Source organism: Scyliorhinus canicula, chromosome 2 (assembly GCF_902713615.1).
Source record: "Scyliorhinus canicula chromosome 2, sScyCan1.1, whole genome shotgun sequence".
NCBI lineage: Eukaryota > Metazoa > Chordata > Chondrichthyes > Carcharhiniformes > Scyliorhinidae > Scyliorhinus > Scyliorhinus canicula.
The window spans coordinates 139,839,031-139,863,613 of NC_052147.1; the positions used below are offsets into that span (position 1 = coordinate 139,839,031).

A 24,583-nucleotide genomic window follows, 5' to 3' on the forward strand; every position below is an offset into this window, starting at 1 on the left:
CAGTGTCATGAAATCTCTCTTTCTCAAAGAACATCGCTGTAAAGCACAGTGGGCTGAACAGTGGCTTGTAATGGAGAACAAGACAGCAGTGCGGGTTCAATTCCCGTACCGGCCTCCCCGAACAGGCGCCGGAATGTGGTGACTAGGGCTTTTCACAGTAACTTCATTGAAGCCTACTTGTGACAATAAACAATTTTTATTATTATTATAAAATTAAAATTAAATATTGAGGTTTCTTTCCAGTATCCTAGGTACTGTTCTGGTCTGGTCTGTGATTGTAATACTTATGAACAAACATTTGCATTCCTAGTCCCATACCAAAGGCAGAGGACTGGATTCTCCATTTTTGGGACTAAATGTTGATGCTAACGGAGAATGAAATGAAATTAAATGAAGATAGCTTATTGTCACGAGTAGGCTTCAATGAAGTTACTGTGAAAAGCGCCTAGTCGCCACATTCTGGTGCCTGTTCGGGGAGGCTGTTATGGGAATCGAACCGTGCTGCTGGCCCGCTTGGTCTGCTTTCAAAGCCAGCGATTTAGCCCTGTGCTAAACAGCCCCTCCATGGACTTTTACGACAGGAAAATTGGCATCGCACCGGCACCGAATCCGCGACTGGTGAGGGGCTAGCACCAGTGTCGCATGGATCACCATCGATTCCCATGAAAAATGGTGCAGGATTCGCCGGATCCATGATCAACACTCACAGGATTGACAAGCTGCAGCCGGGCATAAACAAACACTCCCCATACACGCACTTACCAAAGCCAAAATGATGGGACAGCTTGTGCTGGAGCATCCATACAGCTGATGGGTTGACTGGGGCCAGATGGCACCCAGGGGTGTGCCCCGAGGGGGTTCACCTATATGACCCAGGACACCAGGTTTAAAGCGGGCTCTCTGCGGCATGCACTTGGCTGCTTTGCCGGCTGCGGTAATGGTGTTGCGTACCCGTCCAGCCCGATCCCACAGCCCACCTTCTGGCCACCCCCCCACTGCTCCCCCCAACCCTGGCAGAAGCCCCCGGCTAGTGGCACGGCTGTCGGCGAAGTATGGCGGTGTTGGACACTGTCCGTGTGCCCTCTCTCTCTCTCTCTCTCTCTCTCAGCAGCCACCAGGCCAGGTTCATGATTTTTGAGAGCACATGTGGACCGTGCCGTCGGGACTAAGACCATTGGAGATGGAGAATAGTGGGTGGGCCCGCGAATGATATGCAAACGGTGTTTAAAGTATGCACGGCATGCATTGCATTGACGCCATTTTTGAGGTGACGGAGCATTGGGATTTGGCATCAAATCGGCGCCTGCCGTGATTTTGCCGTCGGAAGCTATTCTCCCCCTGATCGCACGCCCCAATTTTGCCGTTGGCTGACGGAAAATTCCACCCACCATCTTTTTATAACTGTTTGGGACTTTTATTCAAACTGTGGGCTTACATGCTGTGCTAATGATAGGTTGTGGAAGCAATCAAGAATGAATAACACTATAATGATAGTACTCAGGCTAATTTCAATGAATATCGATTGAAATTACAAGTGCTAATGTTTTTCAACTGCAGGCTGCCAGTGTAGTTTTTTTTCCAAAATTTAGTGTGTAGTTGATTTAAATTACTCGACAGATTGACAGTTCCAATGAGTTTATCTACTTTTTTAACATTCATTCATACCTACTGTTAACAATCCCAAAAGGAAGTCTAACCTCTCCAAAAGCACACAAGACCTCACCAAAAGAGTACCTTAATCTATCCAAAAGGCTACCTGGCCTTTCAAAAAGGGTGCCTGACCTCTCTAAATAACTTAAATTCCAGTATTACCACCTGGGTGGCAAAATTTATTGAACCTGTAGCAAAAATGGTGGGTGCCAGATGCAAGGATGGGATGTCTGCATTCCGTGTTTGAACACTGCTTTTGCTAAAGCATGGAGCCTTTCCTGCATTGCAAAAATCCGGGCCTGTTGGTTTACCAGTCTCACAGAATCCATGGGTAGAGCAAAATGAATCAGGATCTTTAAGAAAATTACTAAGTGGAACTGGTAGTCACTGGCAAAGTTCAGATTTAACACAGTCAGAGATGCTGAGACAGCAGAGTCCAGCTAATGGAGATGGCAGGGGACAACCAGACAGAAAGCCTCGCTGAATTGAAAGTATGAGGGAAGGAGGAAGAAAGATGTTCTTTTCAAATTTCTTGTCAAATGATGATATTTTTGTTAAACACACACTGGTGTTGAGAAAACACTTTCTTTTCCACACGTAGATTACTCTGGTTGTACCAGTCATATGTGTCTTGGTTGAGATTAAACTAAAAACAAGTATGCAACCCAACCTGTTAAATTTAATGTATTATTGATATTGGGTTAGTCATCGTGTATTTTATGTACATGTAATATTTTTCATTTTAATGTAGGCATTGTTTTTTTAATGAGGGAGGGATGTAGTATATTGTAAGACTGCCCTCTCTATTCTGTTGGAGAGGTTCTTGCAGTTGAGAATGTGCTCGTCTTACTCAGTGTAGTACACAACACTTGAAGGATTTAACACATGGGGCTGCCTTATTAACCTCATATTAACGATGCATGCGTTAAATAAAGGATAAGCAGAAATTTAATAACCAAAAGGAATTGAGAGACAGTAATATAATGGCAGTGAACATGAAAACCGTTTATTAAGTACTGATGACCTAATCCATATATGATCCCTAACTGTGTCATTACAAATGCGACTGCAAACATGGTACAGATCATGTAAAAAAAGTCTATATTTTACAAGTACAAAAGGAGTTCCGCGGAATACAAATAGATTAAAGCTGATTTTTATCTCACACAATGGTCCGAAAAGTGACTTGTGTTGCACATTTCCTTTCGATCACCCTCTATGCTCGTAGCACCAGTATAAGATTACTTTAAAGTAACTTTTATTTACATTCAAAATGGCTACTTGTTGATCATAACACAGTTTATACATTGAAAGAAAAAGTTGAATGGGTTAGGTCTCAGCATGAATGCAGCTTCCAAAGCATTCTCCTAGAATCATTCCCTATCATATAAAACATCCACTTTTTGTCATCCCTTAGAGTGATATCTTCATTGTGCAGAAATCTTAAATAATCCATTGGGTAACACATTCTTTCTGTAAAGTCATTTTCAATTGTGATCTTCCACAGCAAACATGAGGAAAAGATCACACTCCATGTGCTATGTAATACTAATAGGTGTATCTGTACCTACTATACTGAAGTATCGATGGCAAAATCTGTCAAACATTTGGTTCTGAAGCACATTAACACAAGGACATTTGGGAATTATTGCTAGACCCAATAACCCTTTTTCTAAATCCACACCAACTAGCCTCCTTCACACTGTATACTTCAATTCTGTCTCTTGTCAGAAGGACAACCAATTGTCTTTCGATTCCCATTTATACACCTCCAATTTTCCCTTGGTCTCAGTTACAACTATCCGTTTTAATGACCTTCCCTGGTGCCTGATCCTCATCTGGACATAAACAGCAGTTATGATGGCACATAAACAAAGCAGAAGCAATCTGTTTCTCTCAAATATTTGCTTTCAATTCATAGCGACGAGAATAATTTGAGGAGAATGATCTGAATGGCACTGTACTGACATTTTAAATATCTAGGTAGGCTATAAACAACTAATTGCTTAATTGTAAAATGTCCTTCCAACTCCCGCATCCAAAGCTTTGAGTTCTGCAGCCAATAAAGCATAAATAGCCTTGAGGTCATGTATCCTGAACCTATGAGTCACGTGACCTGCACTCAATGGCTGGCGGAAAGTCTGACCGTCAATGGTCTTAAATGCAGTCAAAGGCTTGGATGGGGATGTTAGCGGAATATTTTCAACCAGCATTTTGTCACAGGTTGCAGTACAATTCAGATTTGCAGTGATCTAGTGGAATAACTGTTGAGATGTCAGTGCAGTGCTTTTGGCCAATTCTGTCAGCTAACAGTTGATTATAGTGGAATTCTGGAAGGAATTACTGGAATGAATTCACTCCAACTGCTCAGATATGTACAGAATATTTTATTAAGAGATACCAAAGAGTATGGACCCATGGGGACGTCCAGAGGAATAGAGCTTTCTATTATGTCCCACTTCTTTTATTTCAGATCCTACAAAGGTTGAAAAAGGAGCAAGGAGCCGGGACTGAAATGGCCTTTCTAAAAGTTGCAGCTGTGTCTAGCAATCCTCTGATCTGTTTCGCAAGCACGCAACAAGGGCAGAACAATTCTTTGGAGACTGAATTGGGGCAATAATTGGAACAAATCAGGCACAATGCTTGTCTGGACTTGGGAGGCCCTGAGGGCACATGGGCATCAGGCCTGTAATGCCTCTAGAGGCTACTTGCCAGTGTGCAGGCAAAATGCCTCGCCAGCAGCTACCCTCAGGTAACCATGGCGGTGGGGTGGGATCACAGGGTGGGGAGAGGGTGCTGCCAATTGTGACCAGCAAGAATGCTGTGAACTTAACTTTCTGGTGACAGCCATTTACTAGGCCGCAACTGTGCCAAGAAAGCCCAAGCCGGGCAGGCCCAGTGCTCAAGGGCTTGCTGCAGCGTGGTTTCTCAAAAGGATTCTAAAACAGCCTGCTCAGTGGCACATGCAGGGGGCTGAAACCCTAATTTAGTTCCCAGAAATTTGAAAATTCACCCCAAGCCAATGCAGCATTTTCCAGGCCTTCAAAATGTACTGCAAAATTAGTTGGTTTACCTCCAAAAAAGGGGTGAACCCCAGACATTTTAGGCCCAGAAAATGGGCATAACAATGGGCAGTTTCTATCCCTGCGGCTATTTCTAAGCAATACAAAGGCAGCGCCAGTGGAACATGCAAAGGAAACCACCTTGACTCACCTTAACTTCAGGAAAGCATGCCTTTGCTGGCTGTGCATGGCGCAGCAATGAGAAGACAAGGTCTACCCACATTCCCAGATACAAGAGAGTAGATGGAGGTATGGGGCCTATAAGGGCAATAGGCCCAAGCATTGGTAAAAACTTTAATGGAAAGGGGACAGTGAAAGGAGGTATAGAATTCTAGGAAGCAAAATCTCTTTGTAAAGTAAATATAAATCCTAAGAAAATAAATTTCCAAAGATAGTAACCACCTTATCAAAATGCGTAAAATAGAGGAGCTTAGAGGGCCTAAGGATTTCTTCATTGTTAATTGAGTGACATTTGTTTGCTAATCGTTTGGTAAAATACACCTTTCAAAAGAGTGGGGTAGTTCTTCACCCGGAAGAGATGGCGAGCGCCGTGATCTATATCGTAGTCAATGGCCTTGCCGGCTACCAAAGCCCGCAGATTGATCTCATGAACCTGGTCACCCACAGCAATGACGTACACGTCGACATTAGCTGTTTTTGCTGCTTGTGCTTGCTGTTCTATATTGTGCACCAGATCTCCCTGGGATCTGCCATCAGTGAACAAGAGGACCTTCTTCTTGGCGTTCCGACTGTTGTCCTGGTAGTTTGCAACCACGCGGCTCAAGGCGGCTCCGACATCCGTCGCGTCATTCATGAACACCATCTGATCGATCCTCTCTGCGGTCTCCCTGTAGTCATTGGAGAACTGCACCTCGATCTTCTGGTTTTTGCTGTACTGAATCACCGCCAAGCGCACCGAGCTGCCGGCTTTGACCTTGGCATCCAGGAAGCGCTCTGCCAGCCGCTTAACAAAGATCTTGGTGGTCTCAAAGTTCTTGTTCCCTACACTGGTGGAACTGTCAACCAGGAAGGTGATGTCCGTTGATACATTGAATTGAACTGCGGAGAAAACGGTCACTGTTAATGCTCTCAACAATGGATGAAACAATCCTGTGCCATTAAATGGGCAAATGTCGAATTTTTGGATGCCCACATTACCACCCATGGTCTCGAGTCTTATCTACAAATCTGACAGCACTCAGTTTCTATTATGTACTATCTAATTTGCCCTGTTTGTGTCTCCTCCTTCTGCCCCACCTTCAAACCCATTGGCGGAGCCCTATGTCTCCAATGCAATTGGATTACACTAGACTCTTCCTCAACTTTTTTAAAATATTCTCTTCATAGCTCGTGGGTGTCACTGGCTAGGCCAGCATTTGTCGCCTTGTCCTAATTTCCCTTGAGAAGGTGGTACCGAGTATCTCCTAGAACCACTGCAGTCCATGTGCTGTAGGAACACACAAAGTGCTGTTAGGGAGGGAGTTCTAGGATTCTAACCCAGCAACAGTGAAGGAATGGCAAAGTATTTCCAAGTCAGGGTGTAACTTTGAGGGGAACCTACAGATGATGGTGCACCCCTGAATCTGTTGTCCTTCTACATATAGGACATTCTGGGTTTGCAAGATGCATTCAAAGGAGCCTTAATGACTTGCTTCAGTGCATTGTGTAGATGGTGCATGCTGCATTCACTCTGTGTCAGTGGTAGAGGGGGTGAATGTTGAATGTGGTGGATGGGGATACCAATCAAGCGGGGCTGCTTTGTCCTGGATGGTGTTGAGCTTCTTGAGTGATGTTGAAGCTGCACCCAACAAGATGAGTCGAGTGTATTCCATCGCACTCCTGGCTTGTGCCATCTAGATAGTGGGAAGGCTTTGGGGAGTCAAGAGATGATTTATTTGCTACAGTTTTCCCTGCATCTGACTTGCTCTGGTAGTCACAGAATCTCTATGGCAACTATTTTCACAGGCCCTGGCTGTGGTCACTGACACTCCTGCTCAAACAGGGCTAAATCCACCACCATTAATATCCACCAGGCCTCCATGTCCCCTAAATCTCTGGCTGGACTGACCCAAATCCTCACTTTGAAATCACTGCCTTTGTTCTTAATTTATAAGGAAACACATTCAAAGTCTACTTACTGGGGCAAGAATAGTCTGGACATTTCTTTTCTGTAAGAGGAAACACAAAATATTAATGAAAAGATATCCACTAATGATTGCATTTTGGTAAAAACCCAATAAAAATAATGAGCCGAGGGTCAGTCCCTTAAGGGGAGGTCTTGGCCTTGTGAGCGGGCATTGTGCTGCCCTCTGGTGTACCTTTGCAGATGAATTGAGTTACATTTTCAAGGAAGGTATCTTCCAGCAGCTCCATGAAGTTGTCGCGTTGCAGGCTGAGCCCAGGAGCTGACGATGTTTCACAAGCAATCTGCTTGAGGCTTTCTGAGGCTGGATCATTACGGAAAATATCACTTACGCCAACCGAGACCACCTGGAACACAACGGGTAGTAAATGAGTGGCTTTGGTGGAAAGGCAGTGCATACCGGGCAGAAGGGTCTGCAAGGACAGTTGATCAGGCAACAGTTGTTCAGTTGACTGGAGCCAGATGAGCAGTTGAATGTATGGTTCATAGAATTCCAACTGCGCAGAAGGAGGCGATTTGGCCCATCCAGTCTGCACCGACCCTCTGATAGAGCACCCCACCAAGACCCTCTGCCCCAAAACCCAATAACCCCAGCTAACCTGCACATCTTTGGAATCTGGGAGGAAACCGCAGCATCCGGAGGAAACCCACACAGACATGGGGAGAAAGTTCAAACGCCAGACGAACAGTTACCCAAGGCTGGAAATGAACTCGGGTCCATGGTGCTACGAGGCAGCAGTGCTAACCACTGTGCCCACCCTTGGAGAAGGATGTAGAAATATATCCAAGAAAGGATTACTGCACCAAAAAATAAAAATTGTATTGGTATTTTGTGTAGCAAAAACTCCCAAGGAACGATCTGACAAAATTTGACACTGAGCCACTTTAGGACATACAGGGCAGGTTTTCTGCCTGGCCAAAAAGGTAGGACTTAAGGAGCACTGTAAAGGAGATGAGGGAGGTAGGGAGGTTTAGGAAAGGAATTCCTGAGCTTAGGGCCTAGACAATTGAATGTACAGCCTAGAAAGAAAGGGCAAAGGGATGCACAAAAGGTCAGAGTTGGACAAGTACAGACATCCCGAAGGATTGTTGGACTGGATGTTAAAATCGAGGCATTGCCAGATGGGGAAAGGGTGATAAGGTCTACAGGACTTCATGTGAGTCAAGATACGGCAGCAGAGATTTGAATGAAGTTTATGGAGAGTGGGAGATGGAAACCTGACTGAGAAAACTTTGAAATAGTCTGGGGGTACCGAAGCTTGAATGGCTGAAGCAGTGGCAAAGGCACAGAGGATTATGAAACCCAAAGTATCGGGCAACACGGGGTGCACAGGGCTTATAGCTGAGTAGGCCGGAGCATGAGGCAGGATGCAGATGGAAGGGTTCTTGGTGGATCGTTTGTCGGCAGGAGTTCAGGAAGTCAATAAGTAGAGCAGTGGAGAATTTTTCAGGTGAAACCATGTTGATGAGGCAAGACTTGCTGTGCAATTAGAGACTAAACAGAACATGTTGGACTGGATATAAGGGGTTTTGAAGCTCAGCTCATGGTCAAATCAAGATGTTTTTTGTTCCCCCTCTCCTCAGCTGCAAACGGTTTCCACACTCTTAGCACTGATTCACTGAGTCTAGAGAGTGAGTGGACCAGTGAGGGGCAGGGCAACTATCAGCTATGGAGTGCATTACAGCTCAATCAGATTCAATTCTCAGCTGTAGCTGGAAGCTACAAAGGCGACATTAAGGAATGAATGCATAACATGTTTGTCTGGCACTCCTTTGTCCACTAGTTTAATGGAAACAATTGCGTGGTTTGTTTTAAGTGGGTTAGTGCTCAGCTCCAATAGTGGTCAAAAGAAAAATCAGATTGGCTATCCCCAGGTATCTTCACTTCTCCGAGTTGGGTCCTTTTCTATGTTAAAGTTGTTGTATGAATGCAAATGCTCTTGCTGGCTGTATTAAGCATCCTTTGATAAAGTGACTTTTGATGCACATACAGCCTCAAAAACGAACATTAAAAAGCCAGAATTTAAATAGCGCCTTTAACATAGTCGATAAGTCACACAAGCAGATTCTGACACCAAGCCACGTAAGGAAAAGGTGACCGAAGGTTTGGTCAAAGAGGTTAGTTTTAAGGAGCATCTTAAAGTAGGAGAGCGAGGTGGACAGGTTTAGGGAAGGAATTCCAGACTTTACAGTGTAAGCAGATGAAGGGACAGCCAAGTGATGGGGATAAAGAGAAAAATGGAGACACAAGAACCAGAATTGGAGGGGCACCGAGATTCTGCAGGTTTGCCAGGTTTGAGGAGATTATAGAGATATGAGGCCGGATTTTACTGGCTGGAAGGGGGGGAAGGCTGATACAATGGAGTGGTTCATGTGAGGTTGCATGCCCAACATCTTCCCATTGACATGCCTTTAAATTGCCAGAGACAGATGGGCCGTCTGCCAGGAGGACTATGAAGCCACTTCAGTGACCCATGAATGACCGCTTCCTCGCACCTTGGGCATTTTGCCCTCATCTGGAGATGGGTTGGGGGGGGGGGGGGGGGGGGGGGGGCGCTTGCCAGTGCATGGGGAAACCACCTGGCAGGTATTCAGTGCATGCCCGGGATAGGCCCTCCGTTTGGTCACAGGTCAGTGGGGTTAAAGACTCCAGTGGGTGAGCAGCTTAACACAACAGCTGACAGGACTTTGAGCCAGTGGGAGGGAGATTCTCACCTTTTAACGCACATGATCAAAACAACAATATTGCTGCAAGGAGAGAATGAGCAGAAAAAAAAGAGCCAAGAAAGGGGCAATTCTGCCCACTGTGCCTGTATGGTCTTTTAAGGAGCTACCCACTGATTCCCATTCGCATTACTCTTTCGGTATGGCCCAATAAATTTTCCATTTTAACAATTTATCCATTTGAAAGTTATGATTGAATTTGTTACCACCATTCCTTCAGGTCGTACATTCCAGAACAATAAAAATTCACTGCACCATAAAAAAGCTCTCCCTATCTCCTTTGGTTACCAAACTTCCTGTCAGTGTTCTCCCGACTTATTTTATCAGAACGCATCATGATTTTGCACATCACTATCAAATCTCCTCTTAACCTTTTCAACTCTCAGGAGAACGATCTTCAACTTCTCCCAACTCTCCAGGAAATGGAAATTAAAGATAACGTTGCCTATAATAAGAGATGGAATGAAGGGAAAGGACCTTACATTAGCTTCATTACAGAGTGATGACAACGATTTGGGATCTCTCAGCAGGTCTGTCCGCCCATCAGTGAGGACCAGGGCAACTCGTGCTTGGGTAATTGATCCCCGGAAGGCTGTCTTTGACCAGTCCAGTGCTGTCCCAGTAAATGTTCCTCCAGCAATCCATTTGAGGTTCTTGATTGCACTAAGCATTGAAAACAAGATTTCTGCAATCGTTACTTACTAGCTGCTTCTTACAACCAATTTTTGCAAACCCCTCCCTATGCCCTCCGGATTCATGGACACCAGCTGCCTTTCAGTGTCTCAACCACCTGGCAATTTGTTCCTGCCCGTGGCTTGGCATTGGCGGCTGATAGAACGCCGATTACAAAGGACGTCACAACCCTGATTTCACCCAGGCTCCATTCATTCATTAACCCAGTGGGAATCCCTGGACAACCATTAAGAGCTGGACCTATGGCTGATTTCCCTTCCCTCGCCCTGGCCTGTAGCCCAGACTGACAAAGGGCTGAATTCTGCATTTTGTGCAGTCAGCCCACCAGGCCTGGAAGGAAAGTTGGCTGGAAACCTACCTGTCTGCAAGTATCCTCCCCAGCGGCCATAACACACTTAGAGCAGCTCAACGTAGTTAAGAGTAGGATTTCTCTCTTCAGTTGGGAAGAGGTCCCACCCTCAGGAGGTGCCAGCCAACCTGATTAGATTGGGAGGGTAGGGAGAGGGGAGAGGAGAGGGTAACAAGAGTGGGGAAGAGAGGTGGAGGGGCGAGAGGAGGGGAAGGGGGATAAAAAGGGGGATGTGTGGGGGAGAGGGGGCCGGATTTTGGTGGGCTGGCAGTGCAGAAGGTAGGGTGAGAGGGTGCTCCTGTTACACAGAGGTCATAGTCTGATTGATGTGCCCCCCCCCCCCCCCCACCCCCCCCCCCCCCCCCTTCCTACTCCCCTTTCTGAACATAGTTCAAAGAAAAATGGCCCATCCACTCAGGTATGACTGCCTATGTCAAGCAAATTGTGGCATGGACAGCATATAATCCAGGTCAATAGGCTTGCTAATGAGGCACAAATAAAACAAAATAATTATTTGCATATGGCAGGTCGGCTGCAAATTTCAGTGATGCCCACCCCACCTAGAGCGTTATGTGGTTCAGCATGGAGATGAGCATCAAGGTGGAGGGCTGGCCAACCAATCAATTTTTCATGCACCCTAGCCCCAGACCCAACTGGAACATGGCCGGCAGGCGACTCGTACAAATCATCCCATAGTCACTGTCTGAGATGGGCATCTACCCTGTGTACAGAGACACTGCCCAATATATTAACCTGCCCTGTGTACAGAGACACTGCCCAATATATTAACCTGCCCTGCGTTCAGAGACACTGTCCAATATATTAGCCTGCCCTGTGTACAGAGACACTGCCCAATATATTAACCTGCCCTGTGTGGGGAGACACTGCCCAATATATTAACCTGCCCTGTGTACAGAGACACTGTCCAATATATTAACCTGCCCTGTGTGGAGAGGCACTGTCCAATATATTAACCTGCCCTGTGTACAGAGACACTGCCCAATATATTAACCTGCCCTGTGTACAGAGACACTGTCCAATATATTAACCTGCCCTGTGTACAGAGACACTGTCCAATATATTAACCTGCCCTGTGTACAGAGACACTGCCCAATATATTAACCTGCCCTGTGTACAGAGACACTGTCCCATACATTAACCTGCCCTGTGTACAGAGACACTGCCCAATATATTAACCTGCCCTGTGTACAGAGACACTGCCCAATATATTAACCTGCCCTGTGTACAGAGACACTGCCCAATATATTAACCTGCCCTGTGTACAGAGACACTGCCCAATATATTAACCTGCCCTGTGTACAGAGACACTGCCCAATACATTAACCTGCCCTGCGTTCAGAGACACTGTCCAATATATTAACCTGCCCTGTGTACAGAGACACTGTCCAATATATTAACCTGCCCTGTGTGGGGAGACACTGCCCAATATATTAACCTGCCCTGTGTACAGAGACACTGTCCAATATATTAACCTGCCCTGTGTGGAGAGGCACTGTCCAATATATTAACCTGCCCTGTGTACAGAGACACTGTCCAATACATTAACCTGACCTGTGTACAGAGACACTGTCCAATATATTAACCTGCCCTGTGTACAGAGACACTGCCCAATATATTAACCTGCCCTGTGTACAGAGACACTGCCCAATATATTAACCTGCCCTGTGTCCAGAGACACTGTCCAATATATTAACCTGCTCTGTGTACAGAGACACTGTCCAATATATTAACCTGCCCTGTGTACAGAGACACTGTCCAATATATTAACCTGCCCTGTGTACAGAGACACTGTCCAATATATTAACCTGCCCTGTGTACAGAGACACTGTCCAATATATTAACCTGCCCTGTGTGGAGAGGCACTGTCCAATATATTAACCTGCCCTGTGTACAGAGACACTGTCCAATACATTAACCTGACCTGTGTACAGAGACACTGCCCAATATATTAACCTGCCCTGTGTACAGAGACACTGTCCAATATATTAACCTGCTCTGTGTACAGAGACACTGCCCAATATATTAACCTGCCCTGTGTCCAGAGACACTGTCCAATATATTAACCTGCTCTGTGTACAGAGACACTGTCCAATATATTAACCTGCCCTGTGTACAGAGACACTGTCCAATATATTAACCTGCCCTGTGTACAGAGACACTGTCCAATATATTAACCTGCCCTGTGTACAGAGACACTGTCCAATATATTAACCTGCCCTGTGTACAGAGACACTGTCCAATATATTAACCTGCTCTGTGTACAGAGACACTGTCCAATATATTAACCTGCTCTGTGTACAGAGACACTGTCCAATACATTAACCTGCCCTGTGTACAGAGACACTGCCCAATATATTAACCTGCCCTGTGTACAGAGACACTGTCCAATATATTAACCTGCCCTGTGTACTGAGACACTGTCCAATATATTAACCTGCCCTGTGTACAGAGACACTGTCCAATATATTAACCTGCTCTGTGTACAGAGACACTGTCCAATATATTAACCTGCTCTGTGTACAGAGACACTGTCCAATACATTAACCTGCCCTGTGTACAGAGACACTGCCCAATATATTGATCTGTGTAGTGGAGAGAAACACTGTCCAATATGTAAACACCCTTTTCCTCCTCCAATTCAGTCCTGTTGCACATTCCAAATTTTTATCACTCCAACGCTAATCTCAGGTGTTTGTGATGAGTGTCCTTACTGATAGTCTATGCCAAACAGACATCTAACATCAACAATGTCTGTACCTCTGAACATTTTAGGAATATAATCCTGTTCCCTGCAATGCAAAGCTGTCCTACAATGAATCATGTTCACTTCCCTGAGTTTCCCTTCATAAATAAAACAACAGTTTGCTGTATTTGCTCGCTTCCCTCATTTCTGAAGCCTTTTTAATGCAGAAATGTCCAGTTAGTGGCAATGATATAGATCAATAGATCACACCAACTTCAGCAACAACGCATGTTAACCAACGATCAATCAGTCAAGACACATAATACGTACACTTTTAGTTCAGGTAGAGAATTAATAGAAGGATCCATCATTGAGACCAACTCCTCAGTTCCCGCATGACTGTATTGGACAACTCCAACGTTGGACTCTTTGCCGTCAAACTACAAACGCCAGGAAAAAAGAACAATGAGTACATACAGGGCACTCCACTGCTGAGAGGTTTAATATGAATAGGATTCATACAAGATTAAGTTCAATAAGAGCAAGTGTGAGCCCTCCACATTGAAGGTAAGATAATTCTTTGAAATTATGAGGAGCTAGGAACTGTAAAGAAACAACACAACACAATTGGAATGACCCTGTGCACAAATCATTCTAGGTCAGGAGATGGGTACAAAAATCAATCAGAAAGGCCAATAGATTGTTGGCCTTTACCTAAAATGTGCTGCTCTACACAGGATATGGAAGTTCTGCTCCACTTGCGTAAACCCTTGTTCAGACCTCACCAGACTTTCTAATTTTAGTTCTGGGCATTGCACCCCTGCAAAGATCTATTACTCTTGAAGGAAACACAGTGGAGGAAACCGGCTAAGTGCAGGCTTGAGCAGAGAATTTGCGGGAGATTTACGATGAACAAATCGGGGCCGACCCCTCACTGATTCCAGGACCTGTGAGGGGCTATCAGTGGCACCGGGTGAAACTCCTGGCTCCTGCGCTGAAAACGGCTGGAGAATGGCCGGGTCCCTGGGCGCACATCAGCACGGCGACGACCTGCAACGGTTGCGTGGTACAAAATGGTATTGGCCAGACCTACCAGCCACGACCCCACAAGCCACACCCTGGCCACCCCGCATCAGTCCCCCAGCCCTCGCAGAAGCCCCCCCCCCCCCCCCCCCCCCCCCCCCCGCCCCAACCAGCAGCATGGATCCCGGCCAAATATGGCGGTGCTGGACATAGTCCGCAGCCGCCACGCCAGGTTCCTGACCTCCGAGACCACACGTGTCTTGTGCCGTCGGGAACTCGGCCCATAGGGGGTGGAGCATTGTGGGAGGGCCTGCTGCTGACACGTTAACGCCATTGTAATGGTGTGCAGGCCATGGCCCAGTCTCTGCAGGCAGTGGCCCAGTCTCAGCAGGCCATCGCTGAGGGCACCAGCGCCATTGCCCATGTGCTGTCCGGCGTCGCTCAGACACAGACAGAGATGGCCAACCCCCTGAGCTCCATGGCTGCAAACTTGGTGTGCGGCGCATGACGTGATTACAAGATTTCTGAGGAGATAGAGCATGGTTGACTGGCGTCAAACCAGTTTGGGCGTCGGAGTCAATTCTTCGCCCGATCGCCGATTCCACGATATCGGCGTCGGGCAACGGAGAATCCCACCCAATGCAGTTTAACCCAATGATACAGGGACTAAAAGGGTAAAACTCTTAACATAGGTTTATATTTCCTTGAGTAAAGAGGTTCAAGGCAGGTAAAATGATAAAAAGATTAGACAGAACAGTTAACAAGGAACTATTTCCTCTGGCGGGATTCTCCGATAATCGGAGCGATGGCCGGGACCCTGCACTCACTCCCTCATCCCCCTCCACCACCCACCTCTCCCTCCACCCCCCCCATCACCCACTCCCTCTCACCCCCCCCCCCCCCCCCCCCCAAACCCCCCTTCCCCCACACAGACTGCGGCCATGCCGTCACTTCTCCTGCGGCCACCCCACACCGTGACCTACCTCCATGCTGTCCGGCGTCAACCATCAGCACTGGTTGGTGCCATTATATAAGGTGGTTTAATTTACGCCTGCGTGACCCATGGTCACGTCGGCGGGGACTTCGGCCCATCCGGCCGGGAGAATTTGGGCAGCCCCGGGGTCCATAGCGTCGCGCCGGTCCCTACCATTCTCCAAGGCGGGCAGCGCGATTCACGCCTCGGTGACTTTTGGGGGTCGGAGAATTCGGAGGACGGCGGGGGCGGGATTCACACCGACCCCCGGCAATTCTCCGACCCGGCGGACGGGTCGGAGAATCCCGCCTTTATCTTTTTTGGCACTGCATTGATCAAACACCGTGTGTGTGTAAAATTACTCTCTGAGTTTTTACAGAAATTAGACCATTTACTTGCTTTAAATTTGGTGATAATGTGGATCAGTGGGACAGAAACAAGGGAGCTTCAGCATGTATCTGACCATGTCATCCTTCAGCTACGAGTGCTTAACACAGAATTAAATTCCCCAGGCTTCACCTACGTGAGCAAAAATAATTCACAATGAAAGTATTTTTTAGAATAGCAAGCTGAGTAGAAGACTCTGGATTGATTTAGAAATATGAAGCCTATATGAGCTAATGCCATATCAAAGATTGAAACAGGCTAAAGAAATTTCATCAGCCTTTCGTGTTGGTAGAACTCACCCTGATTTTTTCATCCCTGCTCAGCCTATCGATCACCGTAATTATAAACTGCTTGGCTAGAGCAAAGTTTTGGTCCCCGATACTTTCTGAGCTGTCCACTACAAACAGAAGGTCGATGGGTCCACACTTACACTCTGCAAGGGAAAGAACTGGTCAATGATCTTCATAACCGCTCCCTCTGATGTGGCTTTCCAATGCCATTAGGCTTTTTAATTCTCCCATGCCTTGTCGACTGCTGTCCCACCTCAGTCTTGTTAACACTTTGTATTTCTTTGATGAGCTTCAGTTTAATAGAGGGCTTTCACTATTACTGTAGATGCTGGATACACAATCAACATAGAACATAGAACAGTACAGCACAGAACAGGCCCTTCGGCCCTCAATGTTGTGCCGAGCCATGATCACCCTACTCAAACCCACGTATCCACCCTATACCTGTAACCCAACAACCCCCCCCCCCCCCTTAACCTTACTTTTATTAGGACACTACGGGCAATTTAGCATGGCCAATCCACCTAACCCGCACATCTTTGGACTGTGGGAGGAAACCGGAGCACCCGGAGGAAACCCACGCACACAGGGGGAGGACGTGCAGACTCCACACAGACAGTGACCCAGCCGGGAATCGAACCTGGGACCCTGGAGCTGTGAAGCATTTATGCTAACCACCATGCTACCCTGCTGCCCCAAGGCAATCAAGGCAGGTGAATGGAATTAATATACATGGCAGCCATGATCAAATTGAATTTTAGACCAGGCTAGAGGGGCTGAATGGCTCCTCTTTGCTTCTGTGTTCCTATGACAATGCCAGTTGGCCCATAAGTCAATTCATGCATCTACAAAATGTCTGACTCCCCATATCACAGCATCCAGCTTTTACCATAAATCTCTCTTCTAATATTTCCCTGATGTTGAGACGTCTGGGAAAAACAGGAAATACGCGCTTTCATGCACGTCGGCTACATTCCTTTTTTAATTGACTCTTTAAGTGTATTATTTTCAATGTACCAGAAATGCTTTGTTTTAAAATGGATTTAGATGTCCTGGGCCATTGACCTTACTAGAGAAGGAGCTCTCTGTGGTATAGTCCATGTTTCCATTAGAAAATGTTTTCATTGAAGCTTGAATGTGAGGGAGTAACTGCGTAAAAATCTGAAAGCTTATTGATGGCATCTCCTCCACCTCTGCTAACAGATTCCCATTTCCAAAGCACTGCCTGAAACTGTCTGGTTCATAGTGATTGGCTCATACACTGACAAAGAATAATTATGAAGGGGGCATCTCTAAATAGCAGGCAAATCAGTCACATATTGAAGTAAGGGAACATCTACAAATACTCATTCTAGACTATTACATGAATGGTAAAATCAAGTAAACTTGGAAACAGGGTAAAGATTGTCAGCGATAAACAGTGAGCAATAGCATGCATTCCTGAAATGAAATGAAAAGGCTAAATCGCTGGCTTTGAAAGCAGACCTAGGCAGGCCAGCAGCACGGTTCAATTCCCCTACCAGCCTCCCCGAACAGGCGCCGGAATGTGGTGACTAGGGGCTTTTCACAGTAACTTCATTTGAAGCCTACTTGTGACAATAAGCGATTTATATTACATTTCATTTCATCCTGCGTCAAATAATTCAATCTACTCACCACAGCAAGCTGTGAAAAAGAAAAGAAAGGAAAATTAGCAGAATTATTTTAATCATTTGCTGGAACATTAATAAGGAACACATTTTATTTAATGCTGCATCCAGACATTTGGTCACCTCATGTTGCGTCTCATTGCTGTGTCATGCATTCTGTATAAGGCACTCGGGAACATGAGAATGCATGCTTGCAAGGGGCAGTTCTGCTGTTTCCGGTTATTTAACACAAATGCTTCAAGGGGTAATTGTCTCTGACTTCACTCTGCAGACAGGTTTCCCACGCGGGAGAGCATGTTAGAAATTTTGGTGTGGGCTGAGCGAGATCTTTCCAATTGCTTGCTGACAGGGAATGTCGTGCCATATGTCCTCCCATTGGACAAGACCAGAGAGGAAATGTTGCAAAATCGCCAACTTGTTTTTCTATTATATGACTACATTAATAATGGATCCGGCATCGATGGTATAGCTGTACTCCCTGTCACGTGTGATGCCAACCACTGTCATACCAATCCACAGAATCCCTACAGCGCAGAAGGAGGCCATTTGGCCCATCGAGTCTGCACCAACCCTCCCAAAGAGCACCCTGCCTCGGCCCACTTCCCCGTCCTATATCCGTAATCCCTTGCATTGATAATGGCCAATGCACCTAATGTGCACACCCTTGGACTTTGGGAGGAAACTCACACAGACACATGAGAACGTGCAACCTCCACACAGACAGTAACCCAAGGCCGGAATTGAAGCCGGGTCCCTGGTACTGTGAGGCAGCAGTGCTAACCGCTGTGCCACTGTGCCACCCTAAGGTTGCCTAGCAGAGGACAGTGAGGGGTGCCTGTATGCCATCCAGCGTACGAATAAGGGAAGGTAAAACAAGTTTTCACTGCAGCAGTAGATGTTTGATAGCAGCCAGAAACAGGGAGCGGGATTCTCTGATCCTGAGGCTAAGTCATTTGAAGCCTACTTGTGACAATAAGCGATTTTCATTTCATTTAATTTCAAGCGTTGACGCCGTCGTAAACGCCGTCGCGTTTTACGACGGCGTCAACAGGCCCCAGGGTCAGCGATCCTGTGTCCTACAGGGGGCCAGCATGGCACTGGAGTGACTCACGCAGCTCCAGCTCCAGCTGCCGATACCAGCGTCAAACGGGTGCTGCAGGATTGCGTATTCACACTGTGACCTGCGCGAACTCACGCATACGCGCTAGATTCCTTCTCCACGCTGGCCCCGACGCAACATGGTGGAGAGCTACAGGGGCCAGCATTGAGTAAAAGAGGCCCTTACGAGGAAAAGCCAGCCCACCAATCAGTAGGCCCCGATCGTGGGCCAGGCCATGGTGGAGGCCTCCCCCAGGGTCGGATCCCCCTCCCCCCCCACCAGGCTGTCCCCGTAGGATGGACGCCGAGGTCCGGTCGGGTAAGACCACACGTGAACGCCGCTGGCGCGACTCGGGCTATCTCGGCGGCCACTCGCCCCATCCCGCGCGATTAATCGGCGGCATGGCTGCGTATAGAATCATAGAATCAGAGAATTTACAGCGCAGAAGGAGGCCTTTCGGCCCATCGAGTTTGCACCGGCCCTTACAAAGAGCACCCTACTCAAGTCCACGTATCTACCCTATCCCTGTAACCCAGTAACCCTCACTTAACCTTTTTGGATACTAAGGCTAATTTAGCATGGCCAATCCACCTAACCTGCACATCTTTGGACTGTGGGAAGAAACCGGAGCACCCGGAGGAAACCCACACAGACACGGGGAGAATGTGCAGATTCTGCACAGTGACCCAGCCGGGAATCGAACCTGGGACCCTGGAGCTGTGATGCAACTGTGCTAACCACTAATCTACCATGCGCTAATTCTCCGGTCACCGGAGAATCGGCAGATCGGCATCAGGGCGGTGTCACGTGAATCGCGCCCGGCCCGGTGATTCTCCGACCCGGACCCGGGATCAGAGAATCCCGCCCAGGATTCTTAGCTTGGCCCTAAAAGTGTTGAGGTCAGTTCGAGACCCTTTAGTGCTGCTCTGGTTGGGATTAAAGAGGTCAGCCAGGGAGCTACATGATCAGTACCACAATAGGGAAGTAGACCTTCCAGCTGAGCTACTGATCCAGACATCCAAATCTTTGGATTGAAAAGGTCTGACTAACTGTATACTTACAGCACATACGCTTAATGATGTCCAATATTTCACACTCCTGTAAAAGAAAGAGGAGCATTAGGAATCTTAGGCTACATTTTCATGCCACTCTCACTCCTTCCCTGCCTTTAGGAAATTATTTGAGGAGGTATTAACATATCTCTACTTGTTTAAACATGCAAAAAGAGTTCACCCAATACGTACAGAAGGTCCTGGGGGTCCTGGTGGCCCGGAAGGTCCCTGGCAATAAAGCAGAACAAAGGAGAAATATTGTTATTACTTATTCCGCAGAGGATGTTTTGCTAGCTCTGTTTTTAAAACTTTGTACAGTTACACATCATTTTATACTTTACATCAAACGACTGCAACATCCCAACTGATCAGATTGAATGAAATAAATAAAAGTTGCATGTCGCAAAAGAAAAGTCACTGCATGTCACGGTTCATGTTTGAGTGAAATTCCAACCAGCTGGTAACTTGTTGACCTTTCACCCTTCTCCTATCCCAATGGCTAGTTTAAGGACTTATATCAAGAGTGCTCCAGCATGCCTGTTCCCCAACTCATGGGACCTGGGTCAACACCAAGATTCTTTACACTAGGAACTTCCATTGCATCTTATGACTTCATGCTCTGAATACTGGGATAACTTCACCTCCTATCACTTTTCGTCTTGTTTTCCAGCTCCGGGGTGCAACAAATCCAGGTTTGGCAACAGTTCACAGCCTGAACTGGAAGTCTAGACATGGAGCAACATCTGGCATAAGTGGGAATCCTAGAGCGTCAATTGTATATTGTCTTTGAGATGACTTAAAGGAACCAGATAGACAATGTAACACGGGGAATGAGTGATACAAACTAAAGCAGGGGCCGGAATTCTCCATTTGGATGACTAAGGGCTGGATTCTCTGGTCCCCCAGCTGCGTGTTTCTCGGTGTTGCACCGTTCGCTGGTGGCGGGGTTCTATCCCCCCGCTGCTTGTCAATAGGATTTCCTATTCAATCCACCGTAAGCCGCTGTGAATACCACTGGCGGGGTGCGCTGCCAGCAGGAAAAGTGAATCCCGACAACCATAAAATTCTGGTCTAAATGTTCCTACCCGGACTGAATAGCGTGCTATTCCCATTTCCGTTGGGGACGCTATTTGGTAAGTGAGTCAGGACACACAAATTGGCCAGAACTCTGCTGAGCTGTCAGCATGAAGTGTCAAAGCCTGTAATGACATTTGAATCCATGCAAATGACAGTTTTGCATGGACCCACCGATGTGGAGTGTTAAATTCGATAACGCCACCAGCGAGGTACTGGAGCATGGTGTCGGAATCGGCGTTGGGTGCAAAAGGGATCGTAATTCTCACTGCTGGCATGGCAAAGTGGAGAATTCATCCCAGGTTCTCAAAATGGATTCAAATGGCAGTCTTGCCTGACAAAACCAATGTTGGTAAAATACCATTCAGACCTCCATTGTGATAAACACATCTTTCACTTAGTAATGATAAGGTATCTTCAGATTTTGATTCAGCTTAACTTTAGAAAGTATATTTTAATATTGTGCTTTGTTGTATATAGCACGCAACCCTCCAAAGCACCACAAACATTTGGCAACGTGAACTGAGACCCATCTCTATGGATTTGCATTGATTGAACACCTGTTTATATGCTGGATAGTCAAAGCAAAGAGAGGACAGGTGAATGATGGCCATGGTCAAACATAACTGATGCCAGAATGCAACATTTACCTTTTAAATTATGACCTAGCTCTGCCTGTACAATGGAACCAACTTGTTCCCTGCCAATCTCATGTGCCAAATTGTACCCTGGCACACGTGCCATTATTTATTTCCCTTTACTTTTTCTCCTAGCCTTACCCTGTGGAAGCCGCACTGATGGCAGGTAGGCTCGGTATTGGGATTCTTTTGTGGCAGCCAAGGAGGGGCCGAGGGTCAACAATCCAGAGTGATGGAAGCTACCACATGAAGTGGGTTTACTCAAGGTGCATTTGCAAAGGTTGATCCATTCAAAGCCACTTTCAGGCACAAGCTCCTGATCCAAAGGTAAATATGACCAACTGAGCTCGGCCATGCTATTGCTAAATGTGTAGGCGATAGCAAAAACTACACTTATTGGTAACTTTTATTCTAAATATTCTATGGCATTGTTCATTACAAATGAAAAGGAAATAATAAATATTGCAGTTTTTACTTCTGTTAAACTATTGACATGCTTCCTTCTAGCCTGCAAAGTCTACCTAATTTAAATCTAATTTAAGTCTACCTAACTAAAATTTAAATAAAAACTCTGATGAGTTTGTACAAAAGTAGGTTGCAGTAATGAGAAAGGCACTATTTGGATAGGGGACTCATAGAGCCACAATAGGCCAATCGGCCTCCTGCTGTGCTGTAAGTTGCTTTGATTCTCACTTTGCTTGTAACTAGGCCAATTGAGAGCCTGCAGACACTATGGCCCAGGAATGGGTGTGTAGCATGTGAGCTTTCTGACCATTGGAGGTGTGGCCTCAACCCTGCCAAATATTCCGACATCAGGTCCATTGATATTCTCTGGGTGGTTGGGAATTTGCCACTGAGGGAGAGGGGAGGAAATGGCGGCTGTGGCCTGATTGGAATGGCCTCAACATCATAAAAGGGACATGTGGACTCCAAAAGGAAAGACCTGTGTGCTGGGTTTTATCTAGAGATGGCGGCCCTGCCACCCAGCTTAAATGTTGGCGGCGATCAACGTGAGCCGAATTTACAGCCTTTGAGCCATTGATAGGTTCAGGGTCAGAGACATCCGTAAGCAGCCATGAAGGTGTCTTTCCTCCAAGGTTATAGTCCAAGCAGCACCACGGGAAGTGGGGTGGGGTGGGATGGGGGTCCGAGGGATTGCAGGCAGTCCACCAAACCGGAGAACCATGGAACTGGATTAAAAGGGGAGTACTGAGGACAGTTTCGCTGGGACAAGTCAGGCAGGCTCTAGCCAGGAGGATAATGGACCAGATTAGGGTGGATGGAGGGGTAAACACATGACAGAGTAACGGTGGAGTATAATGTGGAGAGGCTTCCACTGGACTTCGAATGCTCGAACTGTGCCCGGGAAATCTTGCCAGAGCAAGGGGCGGCCTGTGTGTCACTACAAAGCACTTGAAGATGTAATCAATGAGTGGGTGTTTTGGCTGCGGGCGTTGGGATGGTGGGTGCTGGGCAGTTGGTGATGGGGAATTTAAATCAGGGTAGCGGATTAATACATAGGGAAGAATTTTTAATTCTCCGGCCAGCGATTTTGTAGGCAGGGTGTCACCATGAAATTTTGTGTTTGGGTTCCCCACGAGGCACCCACCCACTCTAACCTCCCTGCAATTCTATGTTGAGTCAGGCAAGGCCTAGACCAGCTTACCCACCTTTGCCTCAATTGAAGCGCGTAAGAAGCCAATTGTTGAGAAATTAAGGGCCGGTTCTCACCCAGCCTCAATTTTTAGTCTGGAAAGGGCAGCACGGTGGCCTAGTGGTTAGCACAGCTGCCTCACGGCGCTGAGGTCCCAGGTTCGATCCCGGCTCTGGGTCACTGTCCGTGTGGAGTTTGCACATTCTCCCCGTGTCTGTGTGGGTTTCACCCCCACAACCCAAAAATGTGCAGAGTAGGTAGATTGGCCACACTAAATTGCCCCTTAATTGGAAAAAATAATTGGGTAATATAAATTTACAAAAAAAAAATTTTTTTTTATTTTTTAGTCAGGAGGAAGGAATTCAGTGGCAGAAGGGACGCCCAAAAAGATTAACCCTGTTCGGGTCTCGGGTGGGGAATGGTGCAGGTGGGGGAGAGTGGGGAGGTGGGGCATGCCTCCATCAGTAGCCAACTTTTAATATCGGGCGAATGCCCCCAAAAAGATTTGGCCCCTGTGTGAGTTCCTTCCCTCCCAGCGCACCTGGTCCTTGCTACTGACACCCCAACCCAAACCTCAACCCTCAGCCCTCATCTGCATTCCCTGAGACCTACAATACAGAGGCTGCAGGGACTGCTTGCAGTCCCGTCCACTACAGTTTCTGGTGCTGGTGGAATCAGGTTGGCTGGCAACTCTTTAAGGTGGGACTTTCTCTTGACTGATGTGTGGAAGTCGCATCTCCAGCCGATTAACACTCATTGGAGTGTGAAATAGCTCTGGGGCAGTGGGTATCAACAGGGACGTGTTCATAACCAATTCTTCAGATTTCAGGAAGGGAAACACTACAATTTGAAATATCCTAGCCATAGACACGTAACAATAGGGGGCGGAGAAAAAGATTGTCGAGGGAATGGGTGTGCTATGGAAGGAAAATGAGTCTCAGCCATTGGGGGGAATGCAATTGGCTGCTCGTGGGGTGGTTGGGGGATTGGGTTTGGAAGAAATAATGCAGCATTGTGGATTGTAGTGGGGAGGTAATTGGGGATTATGGTTTAATGGAGAACACGGTGGCACAGTGGTTAGCTTTGTTGCTACATTGCCCTTTGGTGTCTAAAACAAAAGGTTGGGTGGGGATAAGGTAGAGGTGTGGGCTTAAGTAGGGTGCTCTTTCCAAGGGCCGGTGCAGACTCGAGGGGCCAAATAGCCTTCTTCTGCACTGCTAATTCTATGATCTATGTATTCAGCAGTAAACCCATGGAATTCTAACCAGCAGCAGTTATTTTCAGTGCACTGTAGATATTGGCGTATAAGTCCATCTCTGAAGCCTTGAAAAATCCCTTCAAAAATGAAGTTGATAAATTTGTGTATAAAAGTGAACTAGCGGCCTTGGTGGTCGCCATTTTGAAATGTGATCAGCATCT

At 46.7% G+C, this 24,583-nt stretch overlaps 1 protein-coding gene across 1 annotated transcript in view; it reads right to left on the reverse strand.

Moving 5' to 3' along the window:
* Positions 1 to 2,634: 2,634 nt before the first annotated feature.
* Positions 2,635 to 24,583, reverse strand: part of col6a1 (collagen, type VI, alpha 1) — a 98,795-nt gene continuing 76,846 nt past the window's right edge. The window contains exons 27-35 of the mRNA XM_038787136.1: positions 19,991 to 20,026; positions 19,808 to 19,844; positions 17,655 to 17,663; positions 16,008 to 16,141; positions 13,656 to 13,765; positions 10,062 to 10,242; positions 7,031 to 7,202; positions 6,851 to 6,880; positions 2,635 to 5,771 (exon numbers count right to left, since the gene is read on the reverse strand). Of these exons, the coding sequence (XP_038643064.1) occupies positions 5,170 to 5,771; positions 6,851 to 6,880; positions 7,031 to 7,202; positions 10,062 to 10,242; positions 13,656 to 13,765; positions 16,008 to 16,141; positions 17,655 to 17,663; positions 19,808 to 19,844; positions 19,991 to 20,026 (1,311 nt within the window). The 3' untranslated portion in view covers positions 2,635 to 5,169. The remainder of the gene's footprint in view (positions 5,772 to 6,850; positions 6,881 to 7,030; positions 7,203 to 10,061; positions 10,243 to 13,655; positions 13,766 to 16,007; positions 16,142 to 17,654; positions 17,664 to 19,807; positions 19,845 to 19,990; positions 20,027 to 24,583) is intronic.